At 39.3% G+C, this 19,670-nt stretch overlaps 1 protein-coding gene across 20 annotated transcripts in view; it reads left to right on the forward strand.

The window, feature by feature from the left end:
• Nucleotides 1-10,029, forward strand: part of Dlg1 (discs large MAGUK scaffold protein 1) — a 202,905-nt gene extending 192,876 nt beyond the window's left edge. For all 20 annotated transcript variants that reach the window (XM_045151324.1, XM_045151322.1, XM_045151327.1 and 17 more), the window contains 2 exons: nt 4,567-4,658; nt 8,268-10,029. In XM_045151324.1, coding sequence (XP_045007259.1) covers nt 4,567-4,658; nt 8,268-8,374 — 199 coding nt within the window. In that variant the 3' untranslated portion in view covers nt 8,375-10,029. The remainder of the gene's footprint in view (nt 1-4,566; nt 4,659-8,267) is intronic.
• Nucleotides 10,030-19,670: the final 9,641 nt, after the last annotated feature.

Here is a 19,670-nt window from a genome sequence, read left to right on the forward strand (position 1 = left end):
CTAGATATATAAGGCCCAGAGTTTTTTTTTGTTTGTTTAAATATTTTTATTGATCTATTTGAGAAAGACAGAGAGTGAGAATTAGTGTGCTAGGGCCTCCTGCCATTGCAAACAGACTCCAAATACATGCACCACTTTGTGTATCTGGCTGTACATAGGAATTGAGGACTTGAACCACAGCCATCACACTTTGCAAGGAAGGACCTTTAACAATTGAGCCATGTCTAAAGCCCCCAGGGCCCTAGGTTTAATCCTCAGCACCTCATAAACCAAGTGTGATGACACATGCCTTTCATCCCTGCACTGAGGATGGTGAGACAGGAGGAACATTCAAAGTTTTCCTCTGTTTCATAGTGTGTTTGAGGTCAGTCTGGGTTATATGAGACAGTGCCTCAAAAAAGTAATCAAATGATGGCTTTCTTTTAAAAAGAAAGTAAAAGGAAAATCTAACTGGTCTTATACTCGATAAAGAACTTGAATCTGTCACAAAAGGCCCTATCCAATAAAACTAGCCCAAGGGGATTTACTGGATTTTACCAAAAGCTAAGGTGTAATGCTAATCCTATCTAAATTTCTTTAACTAATTAATGAACATTAATTTGACAGTAAGACTAGATAGAGCTTTATAGGAAAGGAAGATGATGAGCCAGTCGTATCATCAATATATGTGAAAAATTACTTACCAAAATAAGAGCACATTGAATCCAACAATGATTTTCAAGTAAGGTTAAGTATAATAACCAAGTAGGGTTTATTTCTAGAATATAAAGTTGACTTAACATTTAAACATTAAGGGCTGGAGAGATGGCTCAGCAGTTAAGGTGCTTGCTTGCAAAGCCTCACAGCCTGGGTTCAGTTCCCCAGTACCCATGTAAAGCCCAGATGCACAGAGTGGCATATGCATCTGGAGTGAGTTTGTAGTAGCAGGAAGCCCAGGTGTGCCCATTCTCTCTCATTCTTATCCTCTCCCTCCCTCCTTCCTTCCCGCTTTGTAAATAAATACTATTTGTGGGGGAGGGGCTTCAAGGTAGAGTCTCACTCTAGCCCAGGCTGACCTGGAATTCACGATGTAGTCTCAGGGTGGCCTTGAACTCATGGAGACTTCCTACCCCTGTCTTTCGAGTGCTGAGATTAAAGGCATGTACTTTCATGCCCAGCATAAAGTTTTTTTCCTTTTTTTTTTGGTTTTACCAGGCAGGGTCTCACTCTAGCACAGGCTGACCTGGAGTTCACTCTGTATTCTCAGGATGGCCTCAAACTCATGGCTTTCCTCCTACCTCTGCCTCCCAAGTGGTGGGATTAAAGGCATGTACCACCATGCCCAGCCATAAAATAAATTTTTAAAAATTGAAATTAACTAAGGGGTTGAGCTATTGGGCATCATAGTAGAATGCATGACTAGCACGTACAAAACCATGGAAAAGGGGAAAAGAAATAATAGAACTAGAGGGAAGATGGGATACTAAATGGGCTTGGACTTGTTAGAGAAAAGCTTTTCCAAGTGTAAAGACCATGGTTGGGGGTGGGGGGGGGTACAGGACCAAAGAGGATTTCCAAATAGTCAGTAGCACCAGAACCCATCTTCCCCACCTACTCAGTGGTTGTGCTAGCAGTATGTGTCTCTTATAGCTGCTTTGGAACTTTGAAGGCTTTTGAAGGGTTGCAACTTCCTGGCCAAGATTTAAAAGGTTCATTTCAGGTCTTAGCATGGGGACAGCTCCCCACTTCCCTCCCATTCTTAGTTGTATAGAGAAAGGCAGCCATGCGTGCATTTCTTCAGCAGCTTGCAACATACGTGGGTGAAATTTAGTCACTATACATGACTATGGAAAGGCACAGTCTCAGAAAACCTTACCTCAGCACAAAAGTATTCTGTAACAATAAATGAATAATATTACACAAAACAGCAAACCAACCAGGCATGGTGGTGCATTCCTTTACTCCCAGCACTCTGGAGGCAGAGGTAGGAGGATCACATAAGTTCGAGGCCACTATGAGACTATATAGTGAATTCCAGTCAAGCTGGGCTAGAGCGAGACCCTACCTCAAAACACACACATGGAACCTGGGAAATTCTGATCCCTAGAGTTACCACACTATAACTTGCAAATGCCTAGTTTTCAATAATAACAAATAGAAAAAGGCCATATAAAGAAAAAGCAAGCTGGGTGTGGTGGCGTGCACCTTTAGTGCCAGCACTAGGGCGGCATTGGAAGGAGGATTGCTGAGAGTTCCAGGCCAGTCTGGACTAGTGTGAGACCTACCTTGGGAAAAAAAAAAAAAGAAAGAAAAGGTAAAAAGAAAAATATGGCCCATTCAAAGGGAAAAAATAAGTCAGCAGAAACTCCCTATGATAGGCTAAATCTCAGACTCACTAAAGACTTTTAAATGGCTTTTTTAAAAATTATTTACTTATTTATTTATTTGAGAGCGACAGACACAGAGAGAAAGACAGATAGAGGAAGAGAGAGAATGGGCGCGCCAGGGCTTCCAGCCTCTGCAAACGAACTCCAGACGCATGCGCCCCCTTGTGCATCTGGCTAACGTGGGACCTGGGGAACCGAGCCTCAAACCGGGGTCCTTAGGCTTCACAGGCAAGCGCTTAACCGCTAAGCCATCTCTCCAGCCCTTAAATGGCTTTTTAAATTGCTGTGTTTAGATACAGAATAATGGGTTTTCTTCTGACACTGTTATACATACATATCATAGTATACTGCCCATACTCATTAGCCTCCCTTGTTTGCTCCATCACCCCCCCCCAATAGTATCTTTTCTGCTTTTATGTCGTGTATAACTGTCTTAAAGATGTTCAAAGAATTGAAAAACCAGAACAAAGTCAAGAAATGACATGTGAGTAAGATGAAATAGAAAGAAAAAAGGAAACCAAAAAGAAGTTCTGGAACTGAAAAGAATGATAACTACAGTACAGTCACCATAGAAATTCAAAGACAGATTTGAGCTAGCAGAAGGTAGAACAATAGATATTATCTGGTCTGAGAAATAGAAAGAAAAAACACAAGGCACCATCAAGCCAACTAACATAAACATTGTGGAAGCCCAGAAGGACCAAATTTGATGAAAGACTTGACTCATCTTTGAACTCTAAGCATAATAAACCTGGGGAGGAGACCTTGGTGGAGGTCAGGTGAATTCATACACTAAAAGCACTGAAAGAAAGCAAATTGCCAACCAAGAATCTTATATCTAGCAAAATTACCTTCTAAAATGAGGGGGAAGAGCTGGGCGTGGTGGTTCACGCCTTTAGTTCCAGCACTTGGGAGGCAGGGAGAGGAAGATTGCCATGGGTTCGAGGCTACCCTGAGGCTACATAAGTGAATTCCAAGTCAGCCTGGGCTAGAGTGAGACCCTACCTCAAAAACCAAAAAGTAAAAAGAGGGAGAAATTAAGACTTTTCTCAGGTAAGCATAAGCAAAGGAAGCTCATTACCACTAGACTACCCTGCAAGAAATGCTCAAAACCCTGTAGACCGAGAGAATGGGAGATTTTAGTTGTACAAAATATCTATAAAATACCATGCTTAATGGTAAGATGCTGAAAGTGTTACCTCACAAGTGGGGAACAAACTTCCCATATTCCCATCATCAAACTGGAACAAAAGTTTATAATCAGTCTTATTTCTTCTCTCCTCCCATCTCCTCACACCCACAGGTTATTTTTAAGAAAATGTTAGATGGATCATTCCATCCATATATTTGAAATAATTGCTTATTTTTAGATATCACAATTGTGATTATCATACTTAACAACAATAATTCTAATATCAAATAGTCAAATTTTCCAGCTTTCTTAAGTTTTGTATTAGCAATTTGTTCCTTTTACCAAGTTCTAAAAAAGGTTTATTTAGGGCTGGAGAAGATGGCTTAGTGGTTAAGGACTTACCTGTGAAGCCTAAGGACCCTGGTTCAAGGCTCAATTCACCAGGACCCACGTGAGCCAGATGCACAAGAGGGCGCACACATCTGGAGTTCATTTGCAGTAGCTGGAAGCCCTGCCGCACCCATTTTCTCCCTCTCTCCCTCCCTCCTTCTCTCCCTTTCTCCCTCTCTTCCTCAAATAAATAAATAAATAAAAATGAACAAAAGATATGTTTTAAAAAAGGTTTATAACAGATGATTAAACTTTTTTGACCTATAGATTCTTCCTCCTTTTTTCATCCCACCCACCATTCAAATTAGTTGAAGAAACTGGGTTGTTTCTTAATCTTTCCAAGACTATATCTCATGATTGCCTTCTCTTGTGTGGTTTAATGTGTTCCTTTATAGCCTATACATTAGTAGGTAGATCTGTAAGCCATATTTTAATGGGAAATTTTCATCAAAGTCACAACTGTCAGAGATGAATGCTTAAGCTTTTGGCTGCTTTGCAATAATGTAAAATATGTTGAAACCTTTTATCATTCCAAGTGTCAAGCAACATTAATGAATCTGTCTGTTCTTAATGACATTCATCCAAGTTCAACTTTTTATAATTCTGTGCTTTATGTGTCTTCTCAGTGTTTTTCAAAAAATATAATATAATTACCAATTTCTGAATTTATTTGCATAGGGAAATGAATAAGCGTCTAACAGAAGAACAAGCCAGAAAAACATTTGAAAGAGCCATGAAACTGGAACAGGAGTTTACTGAACATTTCACAGGTTAGAACCATGCCCTTTACAGTAGAATTTTTCTATATCCACATCTAGCAATTGTAACTAGGGCTACAGTTTCCAGAAGAAATCCTTAACATCTTAAGTTTGTGTTCGTAAGGTTGTATACACAGGAATTTTTTTGCTTGACCAAAGAGAAATAGATTTAATTTGGTTTCTTTCTTGAAACTCTTGGCTTGTCTCTTACCTTTCATATAGTTTGATCTATTCTTTCCAGCCTTAATGAGATACAATTGATGATTCTTGTATGTATTCAAAGTGTACAGTGTAATTTGATGTACATATATATGTACCCACTGAATTGATTACTACAGTGAGATTAACACATCACCACACATCGTCTCTTAAGATCTGTTTTCCATTAACTTGGTCCCTGTGCTGTACATTAGATTCCTAGAAATTGCCTTTTGGGATTTTTGTTTTTGTTTTGTTCCCAAATAATTTTGTAAATGGCATAAGATTTCACTTCATCCATATGCACATGTATATCCAGTTTTCCCAACACTGCTTCATGAAGACATTGGCCTTTGTATTCTTGGCTGCCTGGTCAAAGCTTGGTTTTCCATTAAACTATTTTAAAGAAATATTTGCTGGGCATGGTGGCACACACCTTTAATCCCAGCACTTGGGAGGCAGAGGTAGGAGGATTGCCATGAGTTCGAGGCCACCCTGAGATGACATTGTGAATTCCAGGTCAGCCTGAGCTAGAGCAAGACCCTACCTCAAAAAACAAAAAAATCCAAAAAAAAAAAAGATTTATTTGAAAAGAAAAGGAGTAAGTAGCAGTTTTCTAATAGTCTTACTCAATTCATTCTTTAAAATTTTCTTTATATTGGGGCAGGTTTTTGTTGTGTTTTGGTTGGGTTGGTTTGGTTTAAAGAAAAAAGGTCTCATTTTTGTTCCCCTGCTAGCCTTGAAGCCTCAGTGATCCCTCTTGTCTCCACTACTGGGACTATGGGTGCTTACTACATTGGCTTGCTGTTATTCATTTATTTCAAGTAATAAGCAGTCTATACTTGGTGTTCTCAGAAGTGTTGTGATATTGTAAGTCATGTATTGCTGGTTTTTCTTACTTTTTTAAAACAATTTCAGACTTACAGAGAATTTATGCCCTTCATCAATATTTCCCAAATGTTAACATTTTACCACATTTTTGAAACATTTGAAAGTAAATTATATTACTTATAAATATGTCAGTGTGTATTTCCCAAACAAACAAAAACATTTCTTTATATCCCTTACGTGTTTCTATTAAAATCAGGAAGTCTAACATCTTACCTAAGCACACATTTTGCTCAGATTTTATCATTTATTCTAATGATTTTAGAGCAAAATGTGAAGCAAAAAAAGCTTTTCTTTAATATAATTTACTTATTTATTTGAGAGAGAGAAGTAGATAGAGAATGGGAATGTCAGGGCCTCTAACCACTGTAAACAAACTCCAGATACATGCGCCACCTTGTACATCTGGTGTTACATGGGTACTAGTGAATCAAACCTGGGTCATTTGGCTTTGCAGAAAAGTGCCTTAACCACTAATCCATCTCTCCAGAAGCATGTGCTGCATGAGTTATCATATCTTTAGACTGGAATAGTTTGTCAGTCATAACTTCGACATTGTTATAAAAGCCAATCCTCTTGTAGAATCTCTTGTTCAGACTTGGGATATACATTTTGGGCAGGAACAGCAGAGTAATGATGAGTCCTCTGTGTCGCACACAGACTTATGATGGAAATTTGAACCATTACTTATTGGTGGTGTTCATTTTACTCGTGTGGTTATGATGTCTGTGGCCCAAAGAGAACCCTGATTTACTAACCATTCCCTTAATGAATTCATAAAGTAAGATATATATCTTTAAATGTGTGTATATGTTTCCCAAGTTAATTCCTCACTAACTCTCCTTCCTCAAAGCGTTGTTTTCAACTTTCTTTATGAAATACTGGGAGATTCTGTCTTGTGCTATTGGAACCCTTCAGGATGCCAAACTGGTTTTGCCGTGTGTGTGTGTTTATGTGTGTGTGTGTGTTTATTTGGGGACATTAAGGCATGTCTATAGTTAGCTTAGAATATGATCCCTCACAAAACCAATGCTAGTGAACATCTTATTTTAAAACTTAGGTTACATAGGCTGGAGGAATGGCTTAGTGGTTGAGGCATTTGTCTGCAAAGCCAAGGGACCCAGAACCCACATTGACCAGATTCACAGGGGGCCCCACATATCTGGAGTTCATTTGCGGTGGCTGAAGGCCCTGGTGTGCTCTTTCTCGCATCCCCTCCTCTGTTGAATAAAAATTAAATTAGTAAATGAATAAAAATTAGGTTACACATTCTTAGCAACATATAAGCCTTTCTTATATATTTATAAACCTTACTTCCTATAGTATAATTAGTCACATTCACAAATTAGGCAATTTTACTTAACATCTCCTTGGTACTTTATTCTAGGTTTTTCAGATCATGGGAATGTAAACATTGGATGTTTTTGTAAACACTACCATTCATATTTAGTACTATTTTTTTCATGGCAAGGTCTGACTATGTAGCTCAGGCTGGCCTTAATTTTATAAACTGCCTGCCTCATTCTTTTCAGTGCTGGGATTAGTAGTTGTAAGCCACAACAGGCCCAACTTCATGCTTAGTACTTTCTGGTAAGACTTGGTTTTTGTTTTATTTTGTTCTAACTAATCCTTATTTTTCACAGATCTCAGAGCTCCAGTCATCCTCAAATAATTAGTTGTTACCATTTTTATTCAATAATTGTTACAAACAAGGTCTACTGTGTAGCCCAAACTGACATAGTCTCTAGCCACTGTCATTCCAGATTATGTGTCTCAGGTTCCTACACTCCAGTTCCTCATGTACATGTAGACTAAGATAAAGTAAAATGTAATGAACTAGTTAGCTGCCTTTTCTTAGGATCTTATCACCACAAAATAAAATAAAACCAAAAAGTAACCATGCTCCAGTTATTTTTTTCTGTTTATACCAGTGGAGAAATCAGGAAAGTTAAGGAAATGTACAATGTGTTTTAAAAGAAAAGCTAAGGGTAGGAGGAAAAGAGATAGAGCACACGGTTGCCTGTGCAACCATGACTGCTGGGCCATTCCCCAGCACAACCAGTAAATGAAATGAGTAGAGCTAATACCAGCTCAAGTGACAAACCAAACAATAATAGAAAAATGGTCATATTTCATTTTTGTCTATTTTAAAAATCAAAATGGGGCTGGAGAAATGGCTTAGCAGTAAGGCACTTGCCTACAAACTCATGTTCAAATCTCCAAGTCCCATGTAGCCAGACACAGAGATGCAAGTGTGCAATGTCACACATGAACACAAGGAGATGCATGCATCTGGAGTTGCCTGTAGCAGCTGAAGGTCCTGGCATGCTCATCCTCCTTCCCTCCCTCCTTTCTCTCCAAAAAAAAAAAAAAGACAAAATTTATTCATTATACAAAATAGTAAAACTGAGTTGTTACTAAGCAAACAATACATAAATTCTGTAACTGCTTCTAAGATTTGACTTCTGTGTCACCAGTAATTGTGAAGGCAAAGAAAAACAATTAATGGGTTTTTCTGACTTTCTATCATTACAGCTATTGTACAGGGAGATACGCTGGAAGACATTTACAACCAAGTGAAGCAAATCATAGAAGAGCAGTCTGGTCCTTACATCTGGGTTCCGGCAAAAGAAAAATTATGAAAACTGATGTTTCTCTGTTTCTCTTTTCTGCATTCTCATTTCTCTGCCCTTTCCTTCTGGAGTGTGTCTTCGGCCCTCTTTGCCTGTGGAGTCCCCCACCTCCCACTCACCGTAGCCTCAGTTGCGCTGATTGTTGACATCGAGTCTCTCTTTCACATTGCATCGTCGGATCGTTCTATGTTACTCTTGGTTTGTGGCCATTTTTCAGAACTGAAGATGGATGGCCTGACCAGCTATTAAGGGTTTGGGGAGATGCAAAATTGTGGTAAAATTCCTTAATGTTTAAGGGAAAGTTAACTTTATGACATTTTTCAGAAAGCTTTATATACATTCTTTTCAGATTTCAATACAAATGAAAGAAAAGTGGTTTTAATCAATGATTTTAGTACTTTGAGCAACTGTGCACGCTGAACTTTAGTAGCATGGTTTGGCCACTGTATTAGCTCTCAGTTGACTTCTGCTATTAAAATAACTATTTCATTATAGACAAATAAGAAAAAATATGTTCTTATTTCAAAATTAATGTCTGAGTTAACTCATAATTTCACAAGGGATATTCACTTTTCATAAGAGCTAAATCTATTGTTTGAGGGTCCTCCCCCGCCCCAGCACATTTGTTAGGAATGACAGTGTTCAAATGTTTTAATCTACTTGTGAAGCACTATTTATAGTGTCTTTCAAAAGTTGTTCCTTTTCTGAATTAAGGCCATGCTGAGGTGCTAGGGAAGCTCACCTTTTACACAGAAGGTAAGAGGATTTCATAGACATAAGTTCTGACAAAAGACATTTCAGTGGAGATGTAGTAACCATTATAGCAATGGAAAAGGAGTCTAATTCATAGCCAGGCTAAAACATTAAATATGTGTTTAGGGAGGGAGTCAGATTTTAATGAATATTTTACCCACAATAACTGCCTATTTTGTTATAATAAAAAATATATATATATAAATATATATATAAATTTTCTTTAAACTCTGTAACTATGGGAATTATTTTCTTTACATAGTTGCACACACACAAACATATATATATATATATATTTAAAATATATTTTTTTCTTTTGCCACCTACTCCTAACTTTTTGTTTGGTTTTTAAATTAAGTATGAATTGATCAGACTTCTCTTCCTTAATCATGTGAACTGAAAACAGGTGTATGGTGGTTGTGAGGAGAAACCTCTAGGAAATTAGAATGTCAGTAAAAGTATGAGCACGTTCTCCTCTTTCCTACAGACATTTTCAGAAGGTTCCCCACTTTTTCCCATTATTGTTCTTGTCATTGGGTTTCATTTTGGTTCTCTGCCTTGCCTTCTTGTTCTCATTTTATTAACAGGCAAAAACCCTTCCATGTGAATTCACCTCAGACTCTCACCTTGCATCACTGCTCTGCACTAGAGCTGCACAGATCTTTATGGTGAGCAATTTTAAGAAATTTTTGTGAAAGGCAAACAAGCCCTCAAATCATTTTCTCTGATCTTTTTTTATGGGTATCATTTGCCTTCCCATTGCTCTTTGGAGTTGTTTATTGAATATGTAGTTTTTGACAACCTCATTAATATTTCTTAAGTACGTACTGGTTTGTAAAGAGTTACCAACATTATCCATTCCATTTATGAGAAGGAGGAGAACAGCTAATAAACTTTACTGTAAAAATCCATCTGTTAAATGTGTCTTGTATTTTGAAAGTAAGTTATTTTACAAAATGGTTTTCATCAGACACTTTGAACTGTGTAGCATAACCTGAATTGAAGAGCCACTAAGCAGTATATTACTGTCTTACACTAAACATCGAAGATAGTTATCAACACCCTCAGAGAGGAATGTAAAATGTCAAGAACTGCAGAAATTACCTGATAGCAAGATACCAGTATAAGCTACTTGGAATTATTTACTACATAGTCGCATACTGGAAAATAAGAAGAAATTATAAAGTGATGCACCATTTATATGCAAAACCTCTTTCATTGCAGTCAACATTTTTATTTATTGTGAGCAGAGAGAGAGATGGGTATACCGGGGCCTTTAGCCACTGCAAACAAACTCCAGGTGCATGCACCACTTCCTGCATCCAGCTTTACTTGGGTCTTTGGAAATTGTACCCAGATCATGAGGCTCTTTAGGGGAGTACCTTAACCAATGAGCCATCTCTCCAGCCCATCTCAATGTTTTTCTTAAGTGATTTGTGATAAAATACCTTTGTACAGCTTTCTACATTGCTGCAGGAAAATAATGAAATTCCTAATTGTAGTAGCTATGGTGGTATGACAAAGTGTTTGAAGGAAAAGGAGATAGAGGTTACTATCCCTACACGGAATGTCTTAAATGAAATGACCTGCTGGTGGCGTAGCCTGAAGTATTTTTTTACAGTATTCCATGCTCCTCATTTTTTATCCTCTCCTAAGGAATCACAGTGCTGTGTACATTGTTATTTTAGCATCCCTTTACAAATAAGAAACTTAGAGATGTGGACCTTTGCCTAGAGTCACGCAGTAACTCTCATCCCACTGGAAGAACTATTTTTGGCCAAAAAGGAAATCTAGCACTGTACAGTGGAATACAAAAAAAAAAAAAAACTTTAGAACTAGAAGTGAAACACAATTCATTAGGAAAGTACATTATATTACATAGGAAGTAATGTACCATTTCATTCACATGTTTGTAAATAATACCATATTTGAATATGCTTCTAAAATGTGCCTGGGAACTGAAGAGATGGTTCAGTGGATAAAGCACTTACCATGCAACCAAGAGACTCAAGTTTGAATCCCTGGCACCCACCTAAATGCTGGTCAGGCCCACCCACTTGTAATCCCCAGGGCAAGCTGGCTATTTAGACTGGCCAAACCAGTGAGCCTTAGATTTAAGGGAGACTGTCTCATTAATGTGGAAAGTGTCAGAGAGACCTGCGTCAACCTCTGACCATACATACTCCTACACACGTGCGAACACAAGCATGCGCACAACACACATATAAAAAGTGTTCTGTTTGCTTTTGTACTCCTGACTGTCTAGGAGCAGAGCTAGAGATCTATAATGAGAGAAGCAAACCTGCAGTGCTCATTCCAGTCAAGAGCACTGGCTAGCAAGTCCCTGCTGAACTAGTATGTCAACTCCAATGAGGACAACTTGGGAGATTTGACACTGAGCAAAATTTGTTTTCTAAGTATTAGATGAGTTGCCTTCTAAAATTTTCCACCTTGTATACTCTTAATTTCATGTTGTAAAGTAGAAGCCTAGAGATTTGTATGTCAGCCAAAGTTATCCTGTAAATCAGGAACCTCCTTCTGCTGGCTCCTAAAAAATGGTGGTTCCGCCGTACCCATTCCTTTTCCTCCAGTACAGGGCTGTTCAGTCCTCAGAGATTTCAATTACTGGGGAAAAGAAAGTAAATACCAGGAATTCTACCATATTTTATTGAGGAATGTGCACTTAGGAATATACCAGAAAAAAAATTCACGTTTCTGGCCCAAATATAGATGATCTGGTGTTTTGGTCCTGCTAAGGATTCTATTTTTCTCCCTCCAGAGCTACATAGTGCAACGTGTGCTGTCTTTGGCAACCACGCATGATGAAGAATGGATAGTGGGATGGGAGCTGAATTTTAATGTCCGCTTACCACTTACAGATTGTAACATAACCTTGAAGGAGACAGCATCCCTCTTTCTGTGTACTTGCCTAAAATGGAGATATATTTTCAAGATCCATAAGTTTAATAACTAAAGAGGGCCCAGAGCTGGGGAGATCACACAGGGGGTAAGAGCACTTACTGTACAAGCATGAGGACCCATGTTCAATCCCCAGCATTCACCAGACAGGGCTGTCCATGCTTACTGTAGTATCCAGCACTCTCTGGTCAGCCAATTTGCCAGAAAAATGGAGAGAGTGCTGTGGTCAGTAAGAAGCCCTGTCTCAACACAGAAGAGCAATAAGAGGATTCCAGTGTTCTCTGGCCTCACATGTGTGCGCATAATGTGTATAACACATGTACATCCACTGAGGTGGGGAGAGTGTACTCCTTTGGATTCAGAAATGAAGTTAATTCTGGCTTCCTTTTGCAGATGATCCCAGCTCTTAGTGTTGTTAGTTGAAAAGAACTTGAGTATCTTCCAGGATTGGTAGAAGTTAAAGGTTCAGTAATGTATACAAAATACCATATTTATCAAATCTGACACTTGACATTTAGTTTCTAGTCCCATTACTCTGGGTATATGTGTACTGAAGACGTAACAGCACGATGAGGTGTAATGAGAACCATTAGGTGTGCCTTTGAAACAACTGAAAACAGGAAAGATCTGTGAGCGTGTTTCAACTGAGTAGAGAAGATTAGCTCTCAGCATTGTGGGGTCACATGAGTACAGTACAAGCGGGAAAGGCATACATGTTAATTCCCATGAGGTTCAGCTTTTTGTCACTATTTTCATGTAACAGGAAATGTGGACGGATGGGTTTTACTAATTCAACTGTTGCCAAACTCCTGTATATGGTCAAGTGAGGAAGAGACTGGATAAAGGCCTTGAAGCATTTGTTGGGGATTCTTTGGGATGGGACACGTGATGGGTATGACGAGCTCGGTTGTCCTCTTAATCTACTGAGTTTCACCATCAGGTCAAAGACCAACCAAAACAAGATACTCCCCTCAGAAAAGGAGACTTCTTGCATTGAACCAGGCAGGTTCTGCCTGTAATAGCCAAGTTTTCCAAAACCAACACCTTTTTGGACTTCCTGTAGCAATTAATAAGGAGCTAGAATTTTCCTCCCTGCAAGTCATGAAATAGAGCCAAACAACATTAAATGAACTTGAAAGTAAGTTTTATGGTAATGTGCCAATTCTGAGTTATAATTACGGAGTTCTGAGGAAAATTCAGTTTTCTTGTCTGTGTGACAAGATACCTGAAGGAAGCAGTGTGAGGAAGGACTATTTTGACTTGTGATTTCAAGACGCAACAGCTCACCATAGAGAAGGAGATATGGACAGTCTATAGTGGGGTGGGGGATACATGTATGCAGAGCTCCTCTCATCGTAGTGGATCAAGAACAAGGAAGGTCAGACTTGTTACTCTCAAGGCTTGTCCCTAAAACATCCCTCTGTTTGCTGGGGCACTGTCACCTCCTAAAGCATCACCACCAGCTGGGGAATGAGGGGTGCAGTACGTGAGCCTGTGAGGACATTTTACACTTAAAGCATTACAAGCATAAAGCACCAGTGAGGGACTTATATGTTGATTTCCCAGTTTTTAAAACTTGATATGCTATAAATCTTGTAAAATGAAACAATTAAGTTCATCTGGCACTCCCAAAGTTTGAGGCTCTGTTATCTTGATGTGATTGATTACATAATTGGGTATCAGTGCTTGATTTTGGTCTCCAGGCCCTTCCTTGTGATCTCTGAGTTTGCCAAGCATGCAGCTGGAAGTCCCAAGCATCTTCTGAAGACTTGCTCATCCTGGAGACTTGAGTCCCCATCCTGAAGCAATGATACGTGCTTATCCCTAAACAAATCTAGGAGACCAAAAGTGCCCTGCTGGGAACAAACAGGCTCCGAACAACACTCTTAAGAATTTAAGGACTGCTCTGCCAAGAATCAGAGCAAAGGCCTGATAATGTTTTTGTAATATCAGAACTAAAACCAAACACTACATTTTTATTATTTACATGATTAATAAATGACTTAAAATTACATGTATCACATTACATTTCTACTTAACAATGTTGACCTAGCTCCCTAAAGAATTTTTCACATGAGTCCCTTCTGCCTCTCTGCCCCAGCCAATCAAAAGAATACAAGTACAGTTACTGTTTAAACCAACCAATCATGTATCTGCCCCCTACTTCTTTGTCCAAATCCCTGTAAAAATCCTGCTCTCCCGCTCTTCTCTTGTACAGATCCACTGCGCTGGTGAAGTCAAGATTCCAAGCTTAAGCCCAAAATAAAGCTCCTTGCCTTTGAAATAAAAAAGAATTTTTCACATGAACATAATCTACAAAAGCTTATGTTTTTTTATTCCTTCCAAGTAATACACATGCCACCTTAGAACAAAGGACAATAATCATCTCACTTGAAATCCTAAAATCCTCTTGAAGCTTATGTTAAACAAACCTTGAAATTCATATGTATTTTGAAAACCATTAATATAATGAGATATTATACTTTTCATTTATCATAAAATGTAAATAAAATGCATTTAGAGCTCTAGAATACAAGAATGCTTGGAGTACATGTGAGCTCTGAATCCTCCTGATGGATTAAAAGAATTATATAAATTAATACTGTTAATTACACTCCAAAGGGCAATGTCAAAATGATGGATGCCTACTACTAATGATTGAATATTCTCTGTCAAGCACAGAAAAATGAATTAGATCAATACAGCCAGAGTGATTTTTTGATGTACCTAATGTTTTCATCAGTGTTTATCTCTAGGCCCTTCTCTCTTACTTTACTTAGATAATCATTAAAATAAATAGCTTGTCACATGTTCTGGTGGTTCAGCTAAATTTTTCAAAAGGGACATAATACCATTAATTCACATCTTATTTATTCTATAATAATTATACACACCTTTTTGTTTGTTCCCCTTTATGTCTTTTAAGTGCAGCCAAGCAGGCAAGAGGAGCACATAGTCTCTTAAATGAGTGCTGAAGAAGCAAGAGATGACTTCTCCTGCTTGTAGCATGGACCCAGGCCTCTTAAACTAAGAAGTGTAGTATGGACATTAAATTGAATATTTTACATATAAAACTATCAATAAGTCATAATAACAAACATAAGGGGCATACAAAATTTGTATTCAAAATAATTCTACCATGAAATCAGGAGAGAGATTGGCAGTGTTCCATGAGATAGACTGGAAGTGGTGAGTGGGTAATAGAATTCCTTTTGCATTGTGAAGTTTTAGTTGAGATGAATTTTATGTGGTTTAGCTTGTGTGAGAGATTATAATAAACAGTTAAGGAAGCTTTTTAGAATAGAAAGTTGAATCACTGATATGCTAGAGATACAAGGATAATGAATCAAAGAAGAGATACAGGACTCCAGGATGGAGTATACTGGAGTTCAGCTGCTGAAATCCTAACCTTCAAGTAATGAGATTAGGATGTGGCTGTCACAGTATTTGGGCTATGGGACAGGGTCTTCCAAGAATAGCATTAGCACCTTTGTAAAAGAGGGAGAGAACCCTGCCTAGTCTTTACTACCACAAAAGGGCACAGTAAAAATTTGGCTGTCTGCAACCAAAGATGAGCCTCACTGGATCACAACACTGACCATTGTTTGCTGGTTCATTTTGCTTCTAAGAAATGTATTTTGATTGTTGGTAAGCCATCCATTATTTGTTATAACAGCCTAAATAAAGTCATGAGGAAAACTATCTAGTGCTTACCATCTCCATATTATCAAGTTTATGGAGAAAGAGTAGAAAATATTAAAAATACGTCACAGAGTGAAAATTATCTTACTACTATAGCTTTTGTAAAGTGTTTATGAGGTTTTATGCTTTTATGTTTGGGGGGCTTGGGTTTTTTGGGGTTTTTTGTTGTTGTTATTTTGGGTTTTCAAGGAAGGGTCTCACTGTAGCTCAGGCTGACTTGGAATTCACTGTTGTCTAAGGCTGGCCCCAAAATCATGGCAATCCTCCTACCTCTGCCTCCAGAGTGCTGGGATTAATGGTGTCTGCCTGCCACCATGCCTGGCTGTTTTTGTTGTTTGTTTGTTTATCTTTTATTTATTTATTTATTTTGGGACAGGGTCTCACTCTAGTCCAGGCTGATCTGGAACTCACTCTGCAGTCCAAGGCTGGTCTTGAACTCACAGCAATCCTCCTACATCTACCTCCTGAGTGCTGGAATTAAAGGCATGCACCACCACACATGCCCTCAACCATATTTTCTTTATTAATATGATTATTAACATTTATTATTAGTAATAACTACCGATAGTACACTAGAATACACAGAGAGGGCAAAGAAGATCAGGGCAAGGAGGAAAAGTCTCTCATGTTTGTCTCAAGTGAGAACAGGCATTCTGTCATCTCTTCCATAGGGAACTTTAGGCAGACATCATTTTTCTGCTGCTTTCTCAAATGAATCCACCTACAGAAGATGGGTGTGCTAGTTATCACCTAACGCTCCTGTGCTAGGGGGGATCCTCAGAACCAAATGTGCTAGCCACATAAGTCAGGCTCCTGTCTGTGGGAGCTTGAGCCCACATGCCTGGCTGATGCCAGATAGGATAACACCAAGACCCTGAAGCTCTGGGACCACTAGATCTCTGTTAGCCATTCATCAGTCCAGTAGGGTTGCCGCCCTGCTCGCTGTAGCTGTGGGAATTCCCGGTGCAGTGGGGCTCCTCTGTTCCAGCTGGTCCTTGAGAGATGATTCTGCTCCTGATCGCTTCTTCGCCATTCTCACAAGAGGCTGCAGCCCTTGCACTGGGCCCATGCTGACAGTTGGCATCTTCTCAGGTCGCAGAAGTGAACAGCTGGCACACTGGCTCTCCTGGCATCCTTTGGGCATTCTGGAAGATTGTTAGTAGGTACCTGAGCTTTATCAAGGTAGGGATAAAAGCTGGGGTCACTGGCTCTTGGTTTTGGCAGGAGGACCACAGTAGGAGGATTTATAGAGTCTGGAAAGAATGTGGCCCCTGGATTTGAAGGCTGGATGGCAAGTTCTTGCCTATGCATAGTGTGTTGCATGAATTACTATGATTAAGTTCTGATTCAAAGATTCCTGTGAGGAAAAAAAAAATGTTTGGATATCTGCTTGGTTGGAGCTCAGCTGGCCTTGAGAACCTGGCATGGAAAGAATGGGTTTCTTGGGAGCTTATTCACATTGCTTTATGTTGACAGTTTATTGATGATATCCCATTGAATGGATGTACCAGGTACTGAGACTTAGGTTGTCCCAGTTTTTCCCACCATGTTTTTGTTTTCTGCCACATTCGTCCTGTGAGGATGTGGAACAGCATAGAAACTGTGAGCCACCCACCCACCCTGCCTGCATCAACATGGTGAGCATCCACACATGCTGCTGATACAGGGGTCTACAAGGTACAGAGCCTGTTTCCAGAAGGAGCTATTCCTAAAACAGGAGACTACAATGAACACATCAGCATGTCATGACTGCTTTCAGCAATAACATAAGTGATCCAACAGCTGGATGTCCAGTGTTTGTCCACAGATTCTTACCACCAGTGTCTATCAAGCTAAAATTTAAATCTTGTCTAATTAATAAAATTAGACATGACATTAAAGCAATTCCAGTTAAGTGTATGCATATGCTTTTTACATTTATCTAGACATTTTCAATGTTTAAACTGTAACCAAACAGTATTTTTATTTGAACTTGGAGATGGGTTAGAAGTGCAAAGGAGAATGATCTAATATCAATCTCATTTTCAGAATGAGAATAAGACACAGGTCATGTGACTTGACTGAGTCCACTCAGCAAGTAAATGAGTCAGCTGGGCTTTCATCTGCAATGATAATGAAATGTAGTGCCAAGCGGCCACATCAACCTCTAGCTTCTTCCATTCCTCATGCCCTTCTTCCTACAATTGGGAGCTGGGTTTTGCCCACTGAGGATGAATATGGAGTAAGCTCTAAACTACATTGAAATGCAATCCCATTTGATTGGAGCATACTAAATATTAATACAAATTTCACAGTTTTTAAAAAATCTGTACAGAACATGAACAAAAAAATGTCACAATGAACCCCATTACTTTGTCAAATGTAATCATTTTAATGTAAAAATGTACTTATTTGAATGTTAAGAAAACATGGATGTTAGTGCACAGAACAATTAGCATGTGAAAGTTGCTAATGAGTAAATGATGTAATGAACTTTATTATGGAAGAAAAGATTAAAAGGAGTGATATAATCTTTCTTCTTTAGGATGTCTAAATTTAGGCTCATTTACCTCACAGATGGAATAGCTAAAGACGACGAAGTGTGTGAAAGTCCCATATGTTCCACATTATGACTCTCTACAGAAAGATTTTCTAAATCTTGTGAAAGTCGTTTAATCAAAAACACTTCCCTGCTGGTATTTAAGCTTTTGGAGAGAGCTCCCTTTCCCTGAAAGCTCCATGCTTGGTTCAGCCTTAGTTTGTCTTACAACCTCATGACTAGTTTTACTGTCTGACAGTTGTTCTACCTGTAGTTAATAAGGGTTGTATTAATATTCTCTCAGAGACCTGAGCCTTAACAGGAATGCTTTTAACATTTCTGTAAACATCAGCAGTCACTAAATACTATTAATTCTTGCCAAGCATCGTGTTTTCCTTACTGTCATTTCCACTGTCCTTACTCCAACCCAGGCCTTCGCCCATCTCCACCCCAGGCTGACTGTGGCACTGATCTCTTAGCCTCACATCTGCACCCTGCTGATGCAACCACCACCAGGTGACTTTTCCTACAATACAACTTGTCTTGTGCCTCCACTCAGTGGCCTTCTTCAGCTCTACGTCCATGCTCATCAATTCGCCTGGGAAGTGCAGTCCTTAGGCTGTAGGATGTGGTCAGGGGCATGCCTTTTATGTGCACACCCTCCGGAGAGCACGTCCTAGCTGCCAGGCAAATTCCAACCTGGTCATCACCGCCCCCCAGCTGGGCACCCTCCCCAGAAAAGCCCTGCCTTTCTTCAAGGCTCACTCTAACTCCCCTCTTGCAGGAGGCTTCCCAGTCACAGCCTGTGCTCTTTGAGTTCCCAAGGTACATGTGCATTCCTGGACTGCTTTTACCTACTTGAGGCTCACAGGTAGGTGGCATTTTCCCTGGCACTCCTCTGCCCCAGGGAGGTGCCCATAGTGGGAATTGGAGTGTAATAATTCTACTTCTGCACACTCAGGAATTCTAACAGGCTGAGACAGCTCGTGCCCATGTTGGCATAGCTTCTTTGGCAGATTAGGAAAGGGTGAGAGGGGATAAAAGGTCTAACGATAAATCTCTAAATCAGCTAATTTTTTTTAATTACAGTCCTTTTTATGGTTGCTGATATAATAATCTCCCTTCCTGAATGTGTTTTGTGATTTTTCCCTCTCTTTTTGTATCTATTGCTCTTCCTTGAGTGTATATGTTTCCATTATAGGTCAGCTGAAACATCCTTGGGTATACCTAAGTTCTCCGAAAACTTACTGACAGAACAAAATAGGTTTTTTTTTTTGGTTTTTGGTTTTTGGTTTTTGGTTTTTGGTTTTTGGTTTTTGGAGGTAGGGTCTCTCTGTAGCCCAGGCTGACCTGGAATTCACTATGGAGTCTCAGGGTGGCCTCGAACTCATGGCAATCCTCCCACCTCTGCCT

The sequence above is a fragment of the Jaculus jaculus genome, chromosome 5 (genome assembly GCF_020740685.1).
Source record: "Jaculus jaculus isolate mJacJac1 chromosome 5, mJacJac1.mat.Y.cur, whole genome shotgun sequence".
Taxonomy (NCBI): Eukaryota; Metazoa; Chordata; class Mammalia; order Rodentia; family Dipodidae; genus Jaculus; species Jaculus jaculus.